This window comes from Akebia trifoliata, chromosome 7, assembly GCF_017979445.1.
Source record: "Akebia trifoliata isolate Shusen 1 chromosome 7, ASM1797944v1, whole genome shotgun sequence".
Taxonomy (NCBI): domain Eukaryota; kingdom Viridiplantae; phylum Streptophyta; class Magnoliopsida; order Ranunculales; family Lardizabalaceae; genus Akebia; species Akebia trifoliata.
The window spans coordinates 23,928,818-23,954,975 of NC_141381.1; the positions used below are offsets into that span (position 1 = coordinate 23,928,818).

General features: G+C 39.0%; 1 protein-coding gene across 1 annotated transcript in view; it reads left to right on the top strand.

Annotated features, from left to right (window-relative positions):
• The window catches only part of LOC147398467 (F-box/LRR protein), a 29,538-nt gene extending 9,517 nt beyond the window's left edge, over positions 1-20,021 (top strand). Inside the window, exons 9-10 of the mRNA XM_086447677.1 lie at positions 12,229-12,344; positions 19,424-20,021. Coding sequence (XP_086303803.1) covers positions 12,229-12,344; positions 19,424-19,883 — 576 coding nt within the window. The 3' untranslated portion in view covers positions 19,884-20,021. The remainder of the gene's footprint in view (positions 1-12,228; positions 12,345-19,423) is intronic.
• The last annotated feature ends 6,137 nt before the right edge of the window (positions 20,022-26,158 follow it).

Sequence of the window (26,158 nt, forward strand, 5' to 3'; positions counted from 1 at the left end):
TTGGACTCAGGACCTCATCGTTACAAAAAATATGACATAATGTTAAGCAACCTTCTAACTTGAAATCAAATGCTTTATTTGAAAGAAAAACAAGAAACATAAAAATAAAAAGAAGTAACGTTGAAATGGAAATTTTAGACCATAAAAGCTTGTAAAGAGTTGAATAACAAAACTATGTATCTTATGATTATAAACTCATTTTTGAAGTGATATTGCATCTTATGATTTTTGACTTGATGCTTTCAGGAATCTTCAATAGAGTTTTATTAGGAGTCTTAAAAAACATCTATTTCTTTCCTTGTAAAGTTCCTTGACTTGAAACTTCAATGATCAATGTTGAACTTGGTCAATCAAGCACAACAACATGGGTTAAGGGATTGTTTAGAGCATGTTTGGATACAAAGTAGAAGGTAATCGGGAAGAAAGTTACTTTAGGAAAAGTTACTTTTCAAAAATTAGAAGTCTGTTTGGTATAGAAAATTAAAAGGTCAGAAATGAAATCACTTTTAAACCTTAAAAAAAAACCATTTTGAATCAGAAAATCCACAGAAATCCATCAATAACTAGGATAAAAGATCTGTATTTTCCAATGAAGTCTCTTTAAAATCACATGGGTTTGGTGGAGATCCAGTTACAAGAGGAATTCTAGGTTTCCCATTAACATAATTAGGGAAATCAAGCTGGGAATCGAACCAGTTCTTCGTTCCAATTTGAGATCTTGGGACCTAATCTGTAGGTGATGTTTGGGTTGATCTTGGTTTGATTGGGTCATCAGGGTCACCATCAGATCGGATCTCAGCGAGGATCCGGTTGGTTACTTCGGTCTAATTGTACTTGACCCGTTCTCTCTGGATCTAACTATTAATCGTTTTGCCTTCATATTTGCATGAGAGGGAGGGAGGGAGGGCTCTTACTTAGACATGGCAAACTGGTTTCTTGCCTGGTTCGAGTGAGACTGTGTGAGACGTGAGAGCGAGATTGACAGAGGGCTTCAAGTTTTGGCAAACTAGTTTCTCGCTTGGTTTGAGTGAGACTGAGATAGAGACATGAGAGGGAGATTGATCGAGGGCTTCAAAAGCTAGATCTCCATATCTGACTCACGTCGGTATCCCACTAACCCAATCAGCCGGTGACTTGAGATTTGCTTGGGTTCGTGCTGGCTCGGCCTTGACTTAGTCTAACTTAGGTCAAATCAGGAGTAAGGATATGTTGTTTAGCCAAAACGTTCGAAATTGGACTCAACTTGGTTAAGACCGACTCAACCTAAATTTAGAGTCGGCTTAATTTAGACTAACTCAACATAAACTTAGACTCGGCCTGACCTCTGGGATCATTCATATTGGCTTGGGGTTGTTGGGATCTGACTCAAGCTTTGTGCCAGACTATCCTAGTTTTGATATCTATCCCTTAATCATGATATAGGGTATTAATTCTGTAGAAGATTAGACTAGGATTTAGAGAAGAAAAGAATAGAGAAAGTGGGATGAGTTGAACTTGACTCTTTCACTATGAACCGTGGTATATATATAACACATATATAAAATACCGATATATTTAACACTCCCCCTTAAGCTAGAGAATATATATCATATAATCTCAGCTTGTTAGACAGAAAAGTAACTTTATCACTACCCAACGACTTAGTAAACAGATTAATAAGTTGATCTTTAGACTTGACATACGTTGTAGCAATTTCTTCACTCAGAAACTTCTCACGAATAAAATGACAGTCCACCACGATATGCTTCGTCCGCGCTCATGAAACACTGGATTGGAAGCTATATGCATGGCTGCCTGATTATCACATTAAAGACTCATTGGCAAAATGATAGTCCACCTCGATATGTTTTGTCCGCTCTTGAAACACCAGATTGGAAGTTATATGCATGGTTGCTTGGTTATCACATAAAAGACTCATAGGTATCTCTACCGTGAAACCAATCTCCTAGAGAAAATGTCTCTACCAAATAAGTTCACAAGAAGTATGAGGCATGACTCTATATTCAACTGCTACACTTGATCTGGCCACCACTGTTTGTTTCTTGCTTTTCCAAGATACAAGATTACCTCTTATGAAGGTATAATAACCTATGGTAGACTTTCTGTTTGAGGGAGAACCAGCCCAATCTGCATCTGTATATCCCTCAATCCTAGTATGACCATTAGGCTTGAGCTACAAACCACGTTCTGGAGATCCCTTTAGGTACCTTATAATACGCTGAATAGCTACCCAGTGTGGCATCCTAGGTGGTTTTATAAACTGACTCACAATACTAACATGTGAGATGTCTGGGCTTGTAATGGTAAGGTAATTTAACTTTCCAACTAACCTCCTGCTGGGATCATCAAACACATCTTCCTGTTTAGCTGTAAGTTTCAACTTCTGGTCCATGAGGGCACTTACTGGTTTGGACTCAAGTAACCTTGTCTCTTTTAACAAATCTAGCACATACTTCCTCTGAGAGAGAATAATACCATGACTTGAACGAGTCACCTCAATTCTAAGAAAATACTTCAATTTTCCCAAGTCCTTAGTATGAAATTGTTGTTGAAGATAAGATTTCAGCCTCTGTATCCCATCAACGTCACTACCAGTCAAAACAAAGTCATCAACATATACTATCAGCAACACATACCTAGTTTCAATTTTGTAATGGAAAACTGAATGATCTGTCTGACACCACATCGTCCCAAATGCAAGAACTGCATCATTGAACTTACCAAATAATGCCCGTGGAGATTGTTTCAAACCATAAAGTGCTTTCTGAAGCTTACACTCTTTCAGTCTCCCCCTGAGCAACGAACCCAGGTGGTTGATCCATATACACTTTCTCATGTAAATCACCATGTAGGAAGACATTTTTAATATCTAATTGATACAAGGGCCAATCAGACATAGCAACTAATGCAATAAACACTTGAACTAAAGTAATTTTCGTAACTGGAGAGAAAATCTCAGTATAATCAACTCCATAAGTCTATGTGTATCCCTTAGCAACTAATCAAACTTTCAATTTATCAACTGTACCATTAGGATGGAATTTAACAACGTAGACCCACTAACAACCAACAACATGCTTCTTAGGAGGAAGAAAAATTAGAGATCAAATATCATTATGATGTAGAGCATTCATCTCATCAACCATAGTTGTCTTATATCTTTTTTTTGATCGATAAAGAAGAATTTATTGAAAAAGGGAAAAAGAGGGGGGTCGAGTGGACCAACCCAAAACAAAGAAGAAGAAATAAGAAACAAGAGTAACAAGCAAAAGAAACAAAACAACAGACTCTCACGACAATGAATAGACCCTGCCCCATCTCACAACAAAATTTTCAAAGAAGATCCTCCTAAACTCCTTATAGAGTTTACTCCGAGAAAACAAGAGTTCCAAAACAACCAGAACTAATCCTTCCCTCGAAACCTCTTTCCTCTAAAAAATACATTGATTACGATGTTTCCAAATCCCCCAACAAATTGGCGATGGAATTAGGAACCAGAGAGTCTGTTTAGAAGACAAGAAAGCTCCTCCCCACGACAGCCAAGACTCCAGAATTGACTTAACAGATCTGGGAAAGCAACCCACAATCCCAAATAAAGATAAGAAGTGCGACCAAACGAGTGAGTCACACGACAATGAATGAGTAAGTGGTCCACTGTTTCCGTTTGAGATCTACACATACAACACTGATTTGGCGAAATAAAACATTTTCTGATCAATTGATCCATAGTAGCAAGTCTGCCTGAAGCTGCCATCAAAAGAAAAGTCCAAATCTTCAGAGGAATCTTACCACCCCAAACAAATATACAAGGAAAAGACATAACTGAACTAGGAACAATACAATCATACAAAGACTTCACCGTAAATTTCCCGTCCCTCGAACCTCCCCACACTCTTTGATATTCCGAGGAAACCTCCATACTACTATCCTCCAACATGGAAGTTAACATCTCACAAGGTTATCCCCTTCCCAATCATTAAAAGATCTTCTGAACCCAAAATACCAGTTAGCCACCCCATTATCCCAACTTCTAAAGCACGAAATGACCTGGTTCCTTTTCAATGACAAGGCAAAAAGATCTGGGTAAAGGTCCTTAAGGGGACTATTACCACACCACCAATCTTCCCAAAATCTCACCTTTCCACACCACACACCCCGCCTCCCTTTTAGCCGGACCACTCTCCCATCCATTATCATTCACCCCAAATTTATCCACAATAACTTTCCTCCAAAGACTTTCTTCCTCTTCCCCAAATCTCCAAAGCCATTTTCCCAACAAAGTCGAGTTAATATGACCAAAATTACGGAACCCTAGGCCCCCATTTCTTTTAGGCAAGCATAAATTCCTCCAACTCACCCAATAGTGTTTTCTTTCTCCCTCTTTACCATGCCATAAGAAATCCTTGCAAATTCTAACCAACTGCGCTTCCACGTTTCTAGGCAAGGAAAACAGAGAAAAAATATAAATAGGAATACTAGCCACTTTTAATGAAAGTAATCTTCCCCCCCTTGAATAAAAATTTGGCTTTCCATGAACTCAATTTTTTTCTCAACCTTTCAAGAACCGGCTCCCAAATTTCCTTGCTATTATAACCCATACTCAAAGGAAGTCCCAAGTACGTGGATGGCAAAACTCCCATCTAAAAACCAAGCAAAGCTGTTGCTGCTTCCACCCCAACCTCATCACCTACTCCAAACAGCTTACTCTTACGAAGATTGACCGGAATTCCAGAAATTGCTCGAAGCATCCTAGCAGACCACTCAAAAAACTCAACTGTCTGGGTGAGTAATCCAAGAAAATTAAGGTATCATCCGCAAACTGGAGGTGAGATATAACATTCCCTGTCTCCTTGATAGAGAAACCAAAAAGCTCTCCCTCTACCACCGCCTTGGACAACTACCCAACGCCTCCATAACTATCACAAACAAAAAGGGGGACAACTGGTCTCCTTGATAATGACCCATAGAGCTTCTGAAATAACTTGCAGGAGAACCATTGGCCAAGATCGAGAAGGTGGGGGTAGAAATGCACTTCATAACCCATCCAACCTACCTTTCACCAAACCCCATTCTCCTTAGCAAATACTGCACCAGATTCTAGTTCACATGATCATAGGCTTTCTCTAAATCCACTTTGCAAACTAAACCCAGGATTTTAGCTTTTCTACGCGAGTCAATACATTCATTTGCTATAAGAACCCCATCCATAATTTGTCTCCCTGCCACAAACGCACCTTGAGCTGGGCCAATGACATTGCTAAGCACTACCTTCAGCTTAGATGCCAAAACCTTCGACATAATTTTATAAACTGAACTCACCAAACTAATTGGTCTAAGATCCGTTATGTCTTCTGTACCCGACACCTTAGGGATCAAAGCAATGAAGGTGCAATTCGAGCCCAAGTCTAGGAATCCTTCCCTATAAAAATCCTCTATAGTCGTCATCACATCGTCTCTCACTGTTCCCCAGCATGCTTTAACCAAGCCTAAAGAGAAACCATCCGGTCCTGGGGCCTTATCACTATCCAGACCATTAACCACTTCCCACACTTCCTCTACCTCAAAAGGTCTCTCAAGCCATCTACACTGATTGAGGGATATGCTGTCGAAACGAAGGGAGTCTAAGGTAGGCCTCACCATGTGCTCCTCTGAATAGAGATTCCTGTAGAACGGCACCACCCCCTCACAAACCTCTTCCTCGCCCACCCTCCACGATCCATTAACTTTAAGCTTAGAAATGAAATTTACCCGATTGTTTAAATTCGCGATACAATGGAAAAAAGTATTTCTATCCCCTTCCTTCAACCATTGAATTCTCTATTTTTGTTTCCAGCAGATTTCTTCCCTAGCACCTAGATTCTGAAACTTAGCTTTAAGATTCACTCGATGTATCTGATCCCCTTCACCCAAGTAACCATACTCTTCCTTATCCTCTAGCTCTTTGAGTTCCAGCAACACAACACTCTTCAAAGCAGTCACAGAGCCAAAAATCTCCTTGTTCCATATTTTCAACTTCTCTTTGATAGCCTTCAACTTCAGTCTCAACATTTTCCCTGGTCTCCCTTCAAACAGAAGTTCATTCCACCAAGTGTGAACCAACTCCCCAAAGCCTTCATGATCTAACAACATTTTCTTGAATCTCAAAGGCGTATTCTAATTCCTATACTCCCCTGCCATCAGCGAGAAGGGGCTGTGATCAAATATAGGGTTTGGCCATTTTTCCTGGATGATCCTCCCAAAGTGCTCTTCCCAACCCGACGAAACAAGAAAGCGATCCAATCTTGTGAGAATTGGATTTTCCTGATTATTAGACCACGTAAACCTCCCCCCTCCAAGCAGCAAATCAATCAACTCATTTTGATCCACGAACTTCGAGAATTTGCGCATTCTTTGAGTGAGTCTCGAACCCCTACTCCTTTCATATGAAAAATGAATAGCGTTGAAATCACCCCCCAAAACCCAAGGTTTATCCCATCAACCTCTGATATCATCTAGTTCTTCCCAAAACTAGCTCCGTTTCCTCTCTATTGTCGGGCCATAAACCCTTGAAAAAATCCAAGTAACGTCTTCTTCAATCCTCCTGCATAAAATTGAAATTGAGAAAGCCCTTATGAAACTATCTTCCATCACCATCAGCTTCCTGTTCCACAACAAAATAATTCCAACTGATGCCCCCCAAGAAGGAAGCTCACACCACCCTACAGAATGGATTCCCCAAATCTCCTTAACCACCTTATCTAGCTTTGATTCTTGCAATACCACCATATGGGGCTTCTGCTGACGTAAGAACGTTTTAATTGCTGCTTTTTTCGTGGTCGCATTTAGCCTTCTCGCATTCCAGGATAAAATTTTAAGCGACATTAAGACCAACTAAGCGCCTTCCGGCTCTCTTCATTTTTGTGGCTGTGAGTGGAAATTCCTCCACCGATCTCTTGAGTTGGATGATCCCCTTTAGTCTTTTATTTCTTTTTCTTACCAAAGTATCGTTAGGCACCAAAAGTCAAGTAACCTTTGACCTTGAAAATTCAAACTGAAATCGGTCCTTTGGCGACATTTCCACCTTCTCCTTGTCAAGGGTACACCCCCCTGATAGAGGCCACTGCCCCACCACCTTCTGCATACAGAAAGCCACTCCCTTACTAGTCCTTATGGCCACATTGATCAATAATTTTTTCACATTACCTTCGTTTCTGATTGTCATACCCACTTTAAAACCTGATTCTAACATGTTGGCCAAAAGCTACTCAGTTAGCTCCATCAGGTTATTCTAATAATCCACACCCTTCTTCCCCTGTATATTCAACGGCCCCGACTTTGTCAATTTTGCCGAAGGCTTCTCTAAATTCTGCATAACTTCCAACACTTCCCTGTCATTTTCGGAATCATAACAGATCACTCCCTTCCCTCCTATCTGATCTCCTCGCCTCATAATTGTTTGAACAGTCCTTACTTGATCTCTCTTACTAACCATCCTACTGCACTGCCCCTCTGACCCCCTGTTACCACCCAAACCAGGCCCTGAGAGAGAAATTCTTGAGCCACACGACCCTCCAACGCCAAGAAAGACTGAGAACCTGAGCAAACCCTTTATCTTCACACCCTGATCCCACTTGTCGGTTGTCAACCAGACCTTGAATTCCCCATCCTCATTCCACTCACCCGAAACCACCATCCTTTGCGAGGAAAAGGTGTGGAGAAAATATAAATACCTCTCCAACTTCCGAGTTTTCTCCAAGTACTGCCTAGGATAGACGACCGAAACCCTTGCATCTGAAACTAAGCCCGGCGAAGATATCCTCTCCAAACACCTTCTTTTTGATAGATACTCCTCGAGCTCCCTGATCTCCTCCCCAAAACCTCTCTGCACTACACCCAGCAGACATGGACTCTCTACTACTAAAGGTCCTTGGCAAAACTTCGTCACCTTAACGTTATTTGTCCCTTTAGCGTACGCCCCTGCAACCTTAATATCTTATTCTGCTGATAACGAAGGGTTGAACACCTGCTTTTCACCTTCTTTGGGCCTGGATCTAACTCTGTCTCTGATCTCTTTATCTCGATTCTCAGTCTTATTAAACTTCAGCCCAAACTTCTTATTGGGCCCACCTAGCTCATTCCCAACATAACCATTTTCTATCATGGGCCTGTTATCCTTATTTAAATGTGGATCTTGTCTACTTGTGATTGCGGCCCTGTCCCATAGCCTCTCCCATTGGATCCTGAAGCCAAAAGCCCAACCTCTAAACTTTTAGGATCACTGCCCTCCACCACCCCAATCGTTCTCAGCCACTTCAAATTCTCTAGATTTTTCGCTGCTTTTGCCAGGAGCTTGACTGTACGAACCTGCGTCTCATCCCATCGGCTGCCTAGAACTCCATTAGAACTCTTGCCACGTGTTCCCATACCACCGCGATGTTTGGATTTCGAGAATGAAGACTTGTTACATACACACCACTCTGGTATGTCTGAGAGCTCCCTGGCCGTTGCCAGATGAACTGGCTCGCAACAACTCTCCACTTGCTTTTACACTCCTAAAACCCCTTCACAGTTGCGCTTATGCCCCTTTACTTCAATCTCTTTCCCAGAATACCCATACACCTTACTCACAGGCGTCGGTGTGTCATCAACTTCGAAACCCATCCACTCTTCGAGTTTCGACGTCTTGGCTTCGTCCTTCTCTTCTAAGACCGAAAGGTAGGAATTAGCTGGCTGAAAACTCATCGACCCCTTCTTCTTGGTGGTTCTGCTCTCGTCCTCATCAGATCGGCTTAATCTACCACAGACTTTTCTCACTTTGAATGTCTTTTTTATAACAATTGGGCCCACACGTTTCTTGGCCCTCACTGACTGGCCTTTATAACTCCTAGTAGGCCCTGGAACGATCTTTGGACCTGGGGCTTTTGAAGCCTTTTTTTCTCCCATCGACGCTGCCCTGCCCAGTCTCTACCATGTAACTTACCCTGTCCTCTTCAATCCAAGTCATGCTCCCTTGGGCTTTTAAACACTTGGGCCCCAACTCATCTACCTTGGGCTATCTAGGCTCCACTATCCCATACAAATGTAGCCATCTAGTGAAGTCTAGATTCGTAGCTGCCTTCCTCAGTAATTGCAACGTACGATTATTCTGCTCACGCCGACGCCTTGGCTTCAAGGTAACATCTCGTTTGACCCGTAATCCTGAAAAGGAACTAAATTTGAATTTTTGTTTATTTCTCACGCCACCTCCCCGAAATTTTGATAATGCCCGAACTGTATCACTTCTACCAGGTATCTTCTTCTCCAAACAACCTTCATCTGCTCCTGATTGTACAAGTACATCGACCATCTGGGTGCCTATCTCCGTAGCACTGCAGGCCCCACCAACTCTACCTTTTCTCAACTCCTCTGAGGGCTCCTTTTCCCCATCAACCACGCCTATCACCTCCACCCCTAACTTATAACGAAACCCATCGAAACAGAGGAACAAACCTTGTGGCAACTTCCAAGGCGAACATCCGACCCTAAGGTTCACCTTATCAAGTCTCGTGCACGATAAGGTAGTTGGGTCCACCTCTAAAAGTCCACCCAACTGGTTGCCAACCTTATGGAATACATGATTGATCCATAAATGGAAAGGGATACTGCTGATGCTCACCCAAGTACCCTTCTCATTCCATACATGCTTTAGGATGTAGCAATCCGCGTACCAAGGACGTAAGTTGAAAGAGACGTTCCCCACCAGAACTATCCTCCTTAAATTCACTCTGAGAAATTCTTCTCTATTCTCTACCATCAAAATCCGAGTATGTGGTTCCCAAGCTAACAACTTTATCTTTGAAGCCTGAGACAGGCTTAACTTCACAGTAGACAAAAACTCATCCCAATCGGCCTCCAAAGAGCTCGAGTTACAGATAAAAGCTGATCTTCACTTGCCGAACACAGAACCATTGTTGTGAGCTTGCTTGGCCACAGTGTTATGACTGACCTTCTCCCCTGCCTTAGCTGGAGTCTCTGTCAAAGAAACTGGGACTTTTTTCAGGGCCTCCACCCACGTCTTATCAAGCCCTCCCACTTGCAACGGTACCTTCCTCTTCCCGGTTGTGTTAAACCAAGTTTTAACAGCATTATTGACCTCCCCCCAGCCATAACCTCCTGCACCCTCTGGGACTACTATCCCACACGAACGAATTCTATCCGAAAACTGTTGGAACCTCAGAAATCTGCCATAACAATTTTGTTCGCCTTGAATCAGAAAGATTCTACCCCCCTTCGAGTACTTCACCTTGAAGGTTTTCGAAGAAGTTCTTGCTAATTCGAATTGTTTCGAAGCCCATAACGCTTCCTCCTCCAACAACTGAAGTGTTGACTCCAATCTTCTTCCCTTTTTCTTAATCTCTAGCCCTCTTTGGCGTTGAACCCATCCTTCCTTGAGCTCAAAGATCTTCCACTCTACTTTTAATTCGATCATTACAGAACACTTCCTTCTCAATGTTGGTTGGCGATGTCTTCTAATGGGATTCAAACAACTTCTTGTGAACTGCCACTCTATTCCCTACCATCAGCTTCTTGTGTCATAGTTGTCCTCTATCTTGAGTGAGATAAGGTATCTTGGAGATTCTTAGGAATAGAAACAAAAGAGATAGTGGAAATAAAAGAAGACATTGAAGAAGACAGTGAAGCATAAGAAACAAAATTAGATATAGGATGTTTAGTAAGACAAGAATGGGTACCTTTGTGAATAGCGATAGGTAATTCACTGGAAGATGAGGCAACATCCATTACCTAAGTGGAATGAGGTATTGATATAGGAGGTGGAGATGGATTTTCAGGCGACAAAGAAGTTGGTGTTGGTGGTGCAGTAGTGGTCTTCCTGTGATAGACTTAAAGTTGTGGAACATGACTAGGTTCAGAAATAGGAACAAGAACATGTAAAGGAATACTCTCTAATGTAGCATCACAAATGACTCAGTAGAGAAGTATGGTATAGACTTGAAAAATGTAACATCAACACAAACAAAGTGTTTGTGTAATGTGGGACTGTAACAACGGTAGCCCTTTTAGGTACGAGAGTATCCAAGAAACATACATTTCAAACTCTTGGGATTAGAACTTGTCATGACCAAGACTCAAATGATAAATAAAATAGACAGACTCAAAAACATGAGGAGGAAGATGAAAAATAGGACGATCAATAAATAAGATTTGATGTAGAGAAGTACCATCAAGGACAACAATAGAAAAGAAAAGAATGGAGAAAGTTGGAAGAATCAAACTTTATTCTCTCAATATGAACAGTGGTATATATATATATAAAATTAGAAAACAAATGAAATTACACATATGCCCTTATGGCACATATATAAAATACCGTTATATCTAACAAATTCAAAATGCATATTACTTGTAAATAAGCTGCAACAAATAAGATTGATTTCCATTGATTCCAAGATATTAAACTTCAACTTTGCCTCAAAGTTCACTTAGTTAAATTTGAAATCAATTTGAGGAAATATTATTCAACACGGAGAAGTCCTGTAAAATTTCATCACTACCTTAGAAAAATATGGAGAATCATTGCTAAATGTTGAAAAATGGACTGATATTCTAGAAAATGAGAGTGTAAGAATGATATCAACTATCAAAATATTACGAAGGTCATAAATATTGATGCAAGTGTTTGAATAATTAAAAATTGAAATGAAAGACAAAATTCAATGAGCGTAATTGATTTTATAACCTAATTGACTCGGTAATTGTAGGAACCTTTTAGCACCCCGCTTGCAGTAAACTCCCATCGTGTTCCTACTCTCACTTTGTACAATTAATAATTGACTTGCGACGATAAGGTGAAAAGAAATTTTCCCCATTGTAAATATTGTTCACCGATTTTTTTTTTCAAAATGTTAGATAAATCATTTAGATTGTCGTCTTTTTACCTACGAACCTCCCAAAAGCAAGCAAATGTGGGAAATAGGGATAAAACAATTCTTATTTTTTTTGGAAGCTTAGGTCTGGAATGGTAAAATTTGCCGAAGGTACTTCACTTTGCCCGGTCATAAATCATAATGAAATTCTCCAAGAATTTTGTTTCCAGTTCAGATAAATCATTGAATGGAACCAGCTGATGATAATCATTGAGTTTCCCCAAATACTAGATTTAGCTAAAGTATCCTCTTAATCAGATAACTATAACTATTTGATCAATTGTATTGTTTTAGACAGTTATCATGATTCTCTTTTGTGTGGCAGTTGGAAAATGACATTTACTGTGATTTGTACGTTGGGGTTACAAAACGAAGAAAATACTCAATTGGATCAGAGAAAGGAAAGTTTGTTTCATCCTTGGCGTTTCATGAAGTTTTAGGGTAAGATGTGAACCAAAAATGTCTTCTGTTTCTGCATTATCTAATGTTGTTCTCATGAAGAGCGTTGTCCATTCTGCAACTTATACTCTTTACCACAAACATGGCTCACTAGCTCATTGGACCAATCAATCGGTGGGCCACCTTTTAGATTGGTATAACCTAAAATCTGTCCCGACAAAATAATTTTTACTGCTAAAGCTAGAGCTAAACTTTATTAGCAGAAAAATCATATGCAGTTATTATCAGGTGAAAAGGTTAATACATTGGGTGATTTGTACCTGAAGTTTTTGTGATTATCATGGAAGACTGATTCACTGGCTTAGGTTACTGAGTAGATGGGATGGTTAATGTATCAAAGTTAGCTATGATTAAATTAGAGAGGTGCTATTAGCATCCAAACTTTTATTTATTACACCCCAATTTTTTGAAATTATTTATGACACCCCAATGAAAGATTAAAACACTCTCTTCAGACATTGCCAAGGTTGGCTCAAATTATAATTTCAACATTGCAAAACATTATGACACTTGTTCAAACAATTTCAGTAGTTAACAATTATGATTAGGCTCGTATAAAATCCTAAACCAAAAATAGAAATCTAGAAAAAAAATAAAATGAGAAGGCTTCTATTGGCACCCCAACGTTTACTTAATTTTTTTTTTTGGTGATAAGTATACAATTTCATTAAAAGGGAATACAAAGGAGGCTGAGGAGGCCCCCAAACAAGAGAGTAAATAAGCAAAAAAACGCAAAAGCTACAAGATAAAAAAGTTACAAAAAGCACAGAAAATCCCATCTAAAGACAAAGTCCTTGAAGGAGACATCGAAGAACTCCTTCCAAATAAACTATAACCCAAGGAATTCCATAAACATTGTATGCTCGTTACCTTCCTTACCATGGAATATCCTGTTATTCCTCTTTTTCCAAAGTCCCTAAGCAATGCCCGAAGGAAGAATGGTTCACAAAAATCTTTTTCTATGAGATAAGATATTATAAAACCACCTCTCAAGCATCCTCGAGAAGGTATTAGGAAGAACCCAATGCATGTGAAACGAGTGAAAACAAGAAGCCTAAATGCCACTAGAGAAAGAACAATTATCCATGGATTCCTCTTCTCCCATACAAAGAGGGTAGAAATTGGGAGTAATCCACCCACGAACAATCAGGTTATCCAAGGTAAAAATCCTGCATAAGGATGCAAGTTAAACAAACAATGAAACCTTTGGAGGAACCAAAGTTGACCAAATGAGGGAGACAGGGTAAGAAGAATCTGACCTGGGAAAAAGAGCATTGTAAAAAGACCGAATTGTAGATCTCTTATCCTTAGCTTTGACCCACTCCCTTCTATCTTGATTGTTTTCTTTGAGTTGGAAGTCATCTAAGAGCTTTAGAAGGGATGCACTTGGGTTATCTCCCAGTCGTTGAAGTTTCTTCTGAGGCCCAAATCCCAAGAAATGGTGAACCCGTTGCAAATCAAACGTTGCAGAATCAAAGTGTTCCTTGAACGTACAAGAATGGGTATTGAATTGACAAAGCCGAATCACCATACCATCTATCTTCTCAAATCCTCACCCTATCCCCATAACCCACTCTAAAACTAATAACACTTTCGAAATGCTTGGCAACCTTGAGGATCCCTTTCCACACACTACAACCATAGGAGCCTTTAGCCTCCTTACTGTACCAACTGAACCTCTTTTCCTCATATTTTGCGCAAATAACTCTCCTTTATAAAGTATCCCTCTCTTCCCCAAACCTCCATAATCATTTACCCAAGAGAGTCATATTTGTTAATCTTAATCCTTTAATCCCCCAGCCACCATTTTTCTTAGGGGTGCAAATCCATTTCCAATTCATTGGGTGGTATTTCCTCCGTCCGTTCTTATCAAAATTCTTCATGAGTCTTTCGATTTGGACTTCCATAGATTTAGGCATAGAAAAAAGGGAGAGAAAGTAGATTCAGATGTTGGAGAGGGTACTTTTAATCCAAGTCACTTAGTTTCCCTTAGATAAATGTTTAGCTTTCCACAAGCATAACTTCTTCTCCATCCTATCAATCATCCCATCCCTAATACTTTTGCTATTATACAGAGCTCCTAAAGGAAGGCCCAAATACGTAGAAGGAAGACTACTACTAGAACACCCCAAGATAGCTGCTAACCTGGGTACGTTAGGAACGTCACCCACCCCTAGAAGCTTGCTTTTTTGTAGATTAATTTGTAACCCGAAGATAGCCTAAAAACAACTTAATAGGACTCGCAAAATTTTCACTTGCTCTTTGGAATGATCCAAGAACACCAGAGTATCATATGCAAATTGAAGATGAGAGATCAGAGGGCCTTATTGTTCATCCTAAAACCCGACAACTTACCAATGTCTACATCTCTTTTAAAGACTTTACCCAAAGCCTTAGCCATAATAAGAAAAAAGTATGGAGACAAAGGACAACTCTGTCTCAGGTCCCTCGAACCCCTAAAGAAACCTGCAAGACTACTGTTGATTAAGATGGACAAGGACACTGAAGTAATACATTTCATAATTCACCCAATCCAATTCCTACTGAAACCCATCCTACCCTTCATGTACTCTAGGAAGTCCCAACTCACGGGGTTATAGGATTTTTGCTTATCTATTTTACTCACCACTCTCGTCTTATTCTTCTTGATCCTCGAGTCAAGACATTAGTAACCAAAACTCTATCTAGAATTTGTCTCCCCTTAACAAAAGTGCCTTGTTCAAGGTCAATGATATTTTTCAAAACTTCCTTCAATCTCGAAGCTAGAACCTTAGAAATGATCTTATAAACCGAGCTCACCAAGCTAATAGGCCTAGAGTTCCCAAGATTATCTGCCCCTACTCTTTTGGGAATCAGAGCTACAAAAGTATTGTTCAAACTGTAGTATAAGCAATTCCTCTCCTGCAACTCTTTAATTACCTCCATAAAATCCTTAGAGACAGTATCCCTGCAATGTTTGAAAAAAGCCATGGTATGTCCATCTGGCCCAGGGGCCTTGTCCCCACTCAAGGAAGAAATATCTCACCTCTACTTCCTCAGTAGGTCTTTCCAATCACTTTTTGTCCTGGGATATCAAATTGAACTCCAAATTATCAGGACAGGGTCTACTATTCTCCTTTTCCCTATAAAGCTTCTTCTAGTAATTTACTATTCCTTCCTTAATCTCCTCCTCACCTTCCACCCGAGTCTCGTTGATTGAAAAATTAGGGAGATGGTTGCTCCTTCTATGAAGATTAGCCATCTTATGAAAAAATTTCATATTATTATCCCCTTCTTTCAACCATTTGATCATAGAATTTTGTTTTCAACTAATCTCCTCCATCAACGCTACCCTTTGGAATTCTGATTTCAATTCTGTTCTCTTCACTTTGTCCTCAATCCTCATATGACCCCTCTTTAACATCTAGAATTTCAATTCTATCGAGAATCTCCTTTTTTTTCACTTCCACCTTTCCCAATACCTCTTTATTCCAAACCTTTAACTTATCTTTCAAGAATTTAAGCTTATTCTTGAACACACATCCTGGGTTACCGGTAGAAGAGCTCTCCCCACCAAACTTTGACCAACTTCGAAAAATTAGGATAGATGAGCCACATGTTTTCGAATCTGAAAGGCTAAGGTCTAGTTTTAGGTTGACCTGACTCCAACAAAATAGGGATATGATTCGAAACTGGGCTAGACGAACCTGAATGGAACACATTTTGAAAATTCTCTTCCCAGAAGCTATCAACAAGGAATCTATCAAGTCTAGACATCCTAGGAGACACTTGATTATTAGACCACGTAAACCTTCTTCCCACTAAAGGGAATTCCATTAAAGAATGTCTATTAACAAAGCCATTGAAGTTCTTAATCCCTTTCGAATTTCTCTTCCCTCCATTCTTCTCGTAGCTGTATCTCACGATATTAAAATCTCCACCTAGGGGCCCAAGGCTCATCCCAATATCCCTCAACATCTTCTAGCTCCTCTCAAAATTGGGCCCTTTCTCCACTATTCGTAGGACTATAAACTTCCAAAAACACCCATTGAAAATCAACATTCACACAGCTGCACAAGACCGAAACAGAGAATGCCCCCACAAGACTGTTTGAAACCTGAAGTAAGTCCTTTCTTCACATCAAGATGATACCCCCAGCAGAGCCTATCGAAGGGAGAAACACCCCACCTATAACCCCCCCCCCCCCCCCCCAAAGGTCCTTGATCATATTATCATTACAATCTATCAACTTTGATTCCTGAATGGTTACTAAAACTGAATTTTTGGATCTAATGATGGCCTTCACTGTCATGCTCCCTCTTATTCCTATCACCCAAACCTCTCACATTCCAAGATAAAAGTCTAAACGTCATCGGAAACAAAAGCTTGACCCTAAACCGAGGAAACCACCTACGAAGTCATACCAGACCTTACCATCCTTCTAGTAGTCTCTAAGGCTGCTATCACAACTACCTCGTTAGTCTGATTAACCTTGTAATATCTTGGCTATTCGGCATTCCAGGGTCCAAATCTACCCCACACAAGCCAGACTATCTGCTGAACTGATTTAATTCTTCCACCAGGGCGGTTCTCTCTCTCAAGTCCCCAATCGCCACCCTTAGAATAAGGGAGGGTTCCTCTTCCTCTGTCTCTGGAAGTATTCCAAATGATTCCGCTACTTTCAAGGCCTCATTCATGATCCACTTGACTATCTCCAATTCTGTCCGGATTTGCCACTCTGCAACTTGTTTGCTGCTTGGGACATTCAAGTCATTATCAACTCAATAACCTTCCTTTTACCCCTGTCTGATTCGGACCATTCATCGCTCCTGGAGTCTGTGTCTCAAGTAAAAATTCAGAAGATAACAAAATGGCTTCTCTATCTATCTCCCCTATACCATCCTTGTCTTGAGAGAACTCACTGACTTGAGGAGAATCAGTCAGGGCTGAAGGAAATTGAGACCTGTCAGGAACAAAGACACCGCAAAATCGGCCAAACAAGGAGAGTTTCCACGAAGAACACAAAGAAGCCAAAGAGGATCTGTTATGGAAGAAGAAAAAAGATTTCTCAGTGGTAGGGAAAGAGAATACTGAAAGAGATGCCGAGGGGAGGTGTTGCAATGCTCCTTTCATAGACTCACCGTGGCCAAACAACCTGCAACTCAGATTGGTAGGAGACCTTGGATCAAGATTCTTACCAGGAGAACTTCACAGATCAGATTGTAACCTATCCCATATTGCCAACAAAGGTATAGGATGTCTGGACCTATTAGGGTCTTGCAACTTTCCCCACTGATCGACTCCATTTACAGAGATCTTTCCAGGCTGTCCTGGACACCTTTTCTCTGAATCTACTCGTAATTCCCACAAACAATCCCTTTTGTCCCCGTGCCTAATCTGTACCAAAGTCCCCCTTTCTGATGTACCCCCATGAGAAAACTTGGTTTGGCCCCCTGACGACACAACCCTGTTATTATCCAAACCTGCACTAAGGATAACACGATTCCCATTCACTTACTGATTATTCAGCCCATCCAAAGCGATAATAGATTGAAATGAGCCCATCCCATCAGGCCTGTACAGAAGCCCTTCTGGGCCCTCAAAAGAAAAGCCCAGTAAATTATGGGCTGGGTGTGTTTGGCCCTTGTAAGAATGGTCCCCAATACCTGGTGAATGAAAGGACCCTAACTCATTGAGTAGACTCGACTCATTGAGTTTATCGATAATCGAAACCACCATCTAATGACTTTGATCCTTGGATACCTGTCACGATCTCAACCAGATCATTATCCAGCTATCTGTCCAAAATGGTACTGCGGGCGATTTGAATTTTGAAGTAGAAGTTATCTTATGCTGCATGTTATCCCCAAATGGTTCTGATTTTACCTGGTCAGAACTGAGTACTCCCACAGTCCTCATCTCCGATTGAACTACTGGACCGAAAGACTGTGATGGAGATTTGGGATTTGGCATCGTCGGGGCAAGAGGCATCAAGCAACACATTCTCCCACCCCTTTCGATTCCCAATTACTAGCGAAGTCTTCCCCTCTACCCCAATATCCAAATCTTCAATTTCCACCCCTTCTCGAAATTTGAATCCTTTGTAGAAAAGATCCAAATGCCTTGGGACTTTCCAACGTGGAAAGCCTTCCTTAAGTCTGGCGAAGGTGAGATCCTCCGTCCATCCATTATCACCCCCTTACCCTCCGGAAGACCACCGAACCGGTTTTAGCCTTATCCAAAAATTTCTGGATTTTCAAAAATCTTCCTCCCCTATTTTCATCTTTAGATGCTCAGAGAGTGCTCGCTTCCAAAGAAAACTTATCTCTGAAGACCTTGCCGTGAAATCCTGCTTCCTCCAAAACCTTACATAACCACGTACTCTCTACTTCTAAGATTCTGAGATGAGATTCCCATTTTTTGCTTGATTCCTTCACCTCCAGCCCCTTATGGTTCTTCACCCAGCATCTGTTGAAGTCAAAACGCTTCGCCTCTGTCTGAAACCATAAACCTATCTTTTATCTTTTGCTCACCCCGCTAATCTGAAAAAATCAAGTATCGAGATCTACAATGGTGTTAGATGTCCGAGCTTGACAGGGGATCCTTCATTCTCCAAACTGGTGTTCTCTAGCAAATAGGAGGAAATTAATTCAATGTTTACTTATTTTCAACCATTCACTTATTTTCTTTATTTTTTATTGGGGGTGTAATAAGTAAAATTTGGGGAGGCAAATCAATCTCTTAAAGCATATGATATGGCTAACATAGGGTGAGTGACCCATCCAAATCATAAGCCTGCAACGTGATAAACCAACACAGTCAGGCTCTGGTTTAGTGGTGAGTAGCTCCACTGATCTCTCGGGGCTTAAGCACCTCAGGCTTGATCTAGGGTTTGGCCTGGCATGAGTGCTTCCAAATTTGAGTTCGGCTTGGGCTGGTGTCCAACCTGACACAACCAATCCAAGTTGCATCCCAATTTCTCACAAAGGTAATAGTCCTCGAAATCCTTATTTTCTGAATGATACTGCTGCTTTGATATATATACAGAGATCCCTCAAGTGTCTTTCTCTGGTTTTCAACAGGGGAGATGAAGAGTACCTATACATCAAAGGTGATGGAATGAAAACTGGCGACTCCTTCCGCTTCTACCATCCCAATCCCGAGACTGCTTTAGTCTCACGCAACAATGTCTTTGAGGATCTCAGAACTTTGAAGCAGTTCGGGTATTCCAAATGTTTCCATCTTGCCAATGGTACAGAAAATGGTGATAAAAGGGAAGTATGTGGAGGGATTGTCTTCTCTTGCTGTGGCCGTGGTGAGTCGTTTTTTGAACGACAAAATGTCGACAGTTCAGCATTCTTAGAGAACTTTCCAGGTGTTCCATTAGGGGGAATGTTCTGTGGTGGGGAAATTGGCCGTAGTTCGTGGGTCCCGATCAGGCGAGATGATGGTGGACAGAGCACTATCAGTTGTTGTCTGCATGTCTACAGTGCTGTGTATCTTGTGATGTTGTATACTCCTAAACCTTTGGCAAACTTTTGAAAACATTAGTTTTGGAAGATTCTATTGCCACTCCAAAATTTACTTGTAACACTTGAACACAATTATGTAAGGATATTGTGGCTGTAGATATTTCATTGAACTTATTTAGCATAAACCTTTTATCTACTTTTCTTTTCACGAGGGGCTGTGAAAGTCTGGAGGAGGAACAGAGTCCACCCTTGCATCCATAAAATGGGCACAATCGTCTCCATGATTCATGTATGATTCTCGTGTTTAATATCCAATTCTCGAGCTGATTGTGAAAACCAGCATTAGGATCCATGAAAAATCTAGATTATTCTTTCTAGCTCTATATGTTTCTTGAAATGAGCAATCTGGATGAATAGGAATTATATATCTCAAAATTTTTAGAGAGGAGGTGCAGAAGATCTCAGTGTGATTGCCAGCTACCACCACGGATGAGAGATTGTCATCTTCGAGCTCGAACACCACTGGTTTCTTCATCTGCACTGCTCTCTTTCTCCTTCCCTCCCTTTATGCTCTTCCCCTTTTGTTCTTTGCATTTCTTTGAGCTTTCTTCAAAGAAAATCTCACAAAAAATGGAAAATTAAAAGATGTAAGATATATATTTCTTTACGGGTCTGTTTGATTGCACATGAAAATAGGGTGGAAAATCATTTTTCATGGAAAATGACATTTTTCATTTGTTTGATTACATTTTTTCATGAAAAATTATTTTCCACCAACATTCAAAAGTTCAACAAAAGTTGAATTTCACTTTCCAAACCATATAGATGGAAAAATGAAATCCACATCTATTTTCCATCCCTAAATTGAAATTCTAACTCATCTCTTTCTTCTCCACCACCACCATCATAGCCATCATCACACTCAACCTCAATCTTGTCGTTGATGTCACCATTTTTGTCACAAGCTACCTTCTCTCTCTTCTTCCTCTTCTTCATCACCCCTCACCTCTGCCGTTGTCAATACATCGTCCCCTCCCCCTCCTTTTCTTCCTCGTCTTCTTCTTCCTCCCTCACCTCCACCATCACGTCTTATCTTCTTTTTCTTCATCTTTTTTATCATTTTTTTTTTAAAGTAATATCAAACAATGGATTCAATTTTTTCATCCTAGTCATTTTTTCACGGATTTTGAAATCTATAAATTTTGTTTTTTCATGCAATCAAACACAACCGTAATATGTTACATTCAATATCATTAATTGGTGTATTACAGGTAAAGGTTAGTGTGAGAATAAAATCTTATACATTTTTATTGAATTTTAGTATAAGCCTTGTTTAGTTTTCAAGGTGCACATCTTATATTAGGCAGATCCGCAAGCCAGTAAGTTGAGTCATCTGTGTTGAGGCTTAAAGAAGTTACATGTGAAGGTGGTCCTTCGTAACAAACTTCAACCCTCGTGTCGTAGAAGCTAATAAGTCAAGTTCATAGGTCTCTTTACTGTGTGGTGTGGTGTGTATGGTCATGCATTTGTTGGCTTAGGTCTCGTCTGCCTAGGTGCCAACGGGGACAGACCTAACCATTCACAAAAGTTTGACCTCAACAATAACTACCTCATGGACCATCATGATGGTTCATCTCCTCACTAAGTTGCCCAGTGCAGTGGCAAATGGGAGGCATCACTGGTACTATGAAAACCCAATCATTAATTAAGTTCTAGGGTATCATATGTCATAGAACTCATGGTGGTACTCGTGCTCCTGCTGTCTCGACTCTCATGTGACGACTATTCTACTGCTCCAAAACAGAGAATATGTAGCATGGTAATGGAATTCTCCTAATTTTTCAAAAAATTCACATAGTTCTCCAATTAAGGGGCCATTAGTTTTTATTTTTTTGATAACCGGGTATCCCTGTAGATAGGAGATCGAGCTTGTATCTGGGCTTTGCCCAATCAATAGACCATGGTCTTGTCCAAGAACTAGTCCTGGGGCACGTGCAACGCCCACACATCACACACACCAGGTAAGTGAGGGTGCGCCCTCGCGTGTGGCCCTAAGGAATTATTGCTCATACTGGGTATCAAACTCACAAGCTATAGACTTTCACCGCTTATCGGTTCAAAATTGCCATTGAGCCAACCCCCTCGGGGTTTAAGGGGGCATTAGCTGATTAAATTGACAAATTAATGGGCAATTTTTTGAATAATTGTTCAATATGGTAACATTTTTAACAACTTATTTTCTTCAACATTATATCTCAAGAACAAGATAAGGTTTTAAGGGAGGTTGAAATGTTAGACCACATTGCCAAATCAGTTTCCATGGTTTGTGTTTTAAATCTAATTGTATTCTATACTGTAGTGGGAAACCCTAAACTGTTCGAACTTGGAAAGAATCTTCGTCAAAGATTTAATAGGAAACCTTTTTATTTTTATAAGTAAACTTGTTTTTAATGAGTTCAATAATTCAATGCTGGATAGGAATCTTGACAAATAGGAATCTTTTTAAAAGTGGAATTCTAGGTCATCTCTTCTCATCTATAAAATAATGGAACGACATTCCTATTATTCCATCAAGAATAGTAAACCCTAGCCAATCCTAGAATAGAGAGAAAAGAAGGTGAGTCTAGTATTCAAGAAAGAAGAATATTCTGATTCGCACAAGGGGAGTTTATTATTCTATAGGTTTTTTCTTGTTCGGTTTATTGATCTCGATGTGCCTTCAAATAATCTTAAATTTACTTTTAATACGCGGTTTATTCTATAGGTTATTGTAGATTTCTTGAGATATACGTTGATTCTAATCGATGGAAAAACATTGGATGGATTAAATGTTTGTGTTGAATGAATTTGTAAATAGGAAAATTTCTAATATCAGAGCATAGGTTAAAGAATCTGTATATCTTGGAAATCAATGGTTATTTGTTATTATCATTAAGCTTAAGTTTTTTGATCAAGGTTTCCTTGTATGACTAATCAATAAATTAAATTATTTTTTTAAGGTTACCAAATTGGTTTGGATTTTTCAATATTTCCAAATCAGTTCAGTTCATTAGCCTTTCTTGATTAAATCTTGTAATGTTTATTAAAGATAAAAAGATTCAACTTGTCTTGAATGTAAGGTTTAGAGAACAGTCTGATTTGGGTGTTTTACAAATCCAATTAGCTTTTAGATCCTTTTCTAAAGAAACAATCGGTTTGGATTATACAAACCCAGCCATTAAGTTCAGATCGATTTGGGTTTGCCGTACTAATTGATTTTAATCTTGATCAATCATAGTTTTAATTCAAATCGTTTTGATTCAAGGGTTAGATTGATTGGGGTTTTCCAACCCAATCGTGTTTTTTTTTTTTTTTTTTTTGAACTTATTCTAAAGAATTGATCGATCTGGTTTTCCCAAAGCCCAATTGATTTCGGTTTCAATTGCAATCAATGGGTTTAGTTTTTATTATCTCAATTAAATTTGGAGTTTTTTTTCCAAAGGCTATCGATTTGGGGTTTTGGTTTAGATTAAAGTTTTAGATCAAATCGTTTTAAATTCTAGAGTCCAAGAACAAATTCATTGGGTTTCCAAAATATACCGGTTTTGGCTTTCAATTAAATAGTTCATTTTGGGTTTTCCAAACCCAATTTAAGTCTAGGTTTTCGATTCAAGTTTCCAATTGGTTCAGGGTTTTAAATGCAATCGAGTTGGATTTTTTCGATTTGGGATTTTTTAAACCAAATCAGTTTCAGTTTTAAAATTTAAATCGATAAGAGTTTCTCAAACCCAAAATTGTTTTGGTTTTTTTCGTTATAGTGCTTGTGGCCAACAACTATGCACGTGTTATGATATTCCCATCCATTTTAGTTTTGATTAGTTTATAAATTATAGTGGGTTCTTAATATTGAAATTATGGTTGCTTGATTGTTGTAGTATTAGCCATAAATTATTGGAATTGAAAATAGTGAATTTATGGTTACCTGGTTATTGTAGTTTTGTCAATTATTCCTTTCAAGTAGGAAGCCGAGGGAAAGTGAGAAGTCTGTCTTCATGGGGAAGCACCTTGGTTGCAACTGGTAGTCGTGGAAACCTATCCTTTGATTTTGGAGATTGGTCATCAGATGGGCTTTGAAAATACTTTCTATGTTCCTTCCATGTCTAAGAATTTACTTTCATTATCTAAACTAGATAGTATTGGTTATTTGTTTCCATTTGAATTTGGAAAATTATGGTTATTTTTAAATTTAGTTTTTATTGGATTTAGAATTTTATATGATGGTTTATATAAAATAAATTTAAATTATGAATATATCCAAATCTTTAGTTACCATGCAATTGAATGTTGGTTTAAAATGTAGTATGTTAAAATGAAAATTCCTTCATTTTGTGGTATAAACACCTAGGTCATATTTTCAGAAAAAAGATATAGAGATTAATAAAAGATAAAGTTTTGGATAAGTAGGATTTCACACATTTCTTTGTGGGCACTGATTTCATTAAAGAGAAACAAACCAAACACACAAAGAAAAAAAATCACAAGAAGTAAGAAAAACGTCTTGAGATAGTCCATACTAACATTTTTAGACCTTTTCCTAATGTATGCTTTATTGCAGAAAAATATTTCATTACATTTATAGATGAATTTTCTTAGTATGGTTATGTTTATCTTATTCATGAAAAGTCTTAGTCTATAGATATCCTTGAGATATTTATTCGAAGGTGAAAAGATATTGACTAAAAAGATAAAATAATAAGGTCAGATAAATGTGGTGAGTAGGTGAGTCAGACTATGATCATGACTCATTTACCAAATTCTTAGAAAGGCTAGGCATCTGTGCGCAATATACAATGCTTGGTACGTCTCAATAGAATGGTGTTGCTAAAAAGTGCAGTCGTATACTTATAGACATGGTCAAGAATATGATAAACTATTCAATTGTACTTAACTCATCGAAGGGTGAGGTGTTAAAAATCGCCATATACATTTTAAATAGAGTTCCTAATAAGGAAATTCTTACAACTTCATTAGAGTTTGGATTGGTAGAAACCAAGTTTAAAAAATCTTTATATTTGATATTGTCTAGTAAAAAAGAGAATCTACCACCCACAAGAAAAGGCATTGGGCCTTAAAATTTTTTTGGAGTACTTCATTGGTTATCAGAAAAAATAATTACCATCCTAATCAATATATGAGAATAGTTGAGACTAAAAATGCAAGATATTTAGAAAATGACGAGATTAGTGGGAGTGTAAAACCATGTAAGATAGTTCTTGAAGAGATAAGAGTGGAAATCTTACCACCTCTTAACTTGCAAGAAATTATTGTTCCACAACCTGAAGAGAACGAGCAACAATTGAATGAAATTGGTTCACAATTCCAAGAAGACATCATCAATGAAGTTGTAGAACCACCACGACCTTTAGTTTTAGGAAGATATCTGAGCATAAGATCACCTATTATTTTAGATGATTACCTAGTGTATTTATAGGAATCTGATTTTGATATTGGGATAAATAAGGACCCAATTTTTTTCCACAGCCTTGAAAAGTGATGATTATACCAAATGGATTTATGGCATGAAAAAGCAATTGAAATCAATCAATATAATGATGTTTGAGATTTTGTCAAATTTCCAACTAATGTAAAAAAGTTAATTGTAAATGGGTCTTCAAGACCAAACACGATAAAAAAAGCAATATTAAATGATTTAAAGTTGGTCTTGTAGCCAAGGGTATCACTTATAAAGAAGGCATTCATTACACTAAGCTCTTCTATATTATTTTAAAGAATGACTTACTTAGGATCATCGTTGCATTGGTGGTTCATTACAACTTAAAGTTATACGATATTTCAATTGGAAGTGTGGATGAATATATCTACATGGAACAAAATGAAAGTTTCTAAAAAAGGAAAGAAACACTCAACTTGCAGACTTAAAGAATCTATTTATGGACTTAAAAAAGCTTCAAGATAGTGGTATGTAAACTTCAATGATACTATTATGTATTTCTAATTTAAGGAAAACACTGTTAACTATTGTATATATCTGAAAGGGCAAATTTATTTTGCTAGTCTTGTATGTGGATGATAGCTAGTAATGATCTTGGTTTGTTGCATGAAACAAAGGATTATCTCACCAAGAACTTTATTATGGTTGACATGGGTGAGGAAGCCTATGTGATTAGCATTAAGATATTTGGGTTTCATTCTCAAGGATTTCTAGGGTTGTGATTAGGTAGATTCTGAAAGGGGCTTATTCGACTGAACAATATGGCTTTCTCCCATGGTATGATTTTAGACAATTTGATCAAGCCCAGTTGCTAATTGCATTTTCTCCTAATCATAAGAGAAGAAAGTTTTTGT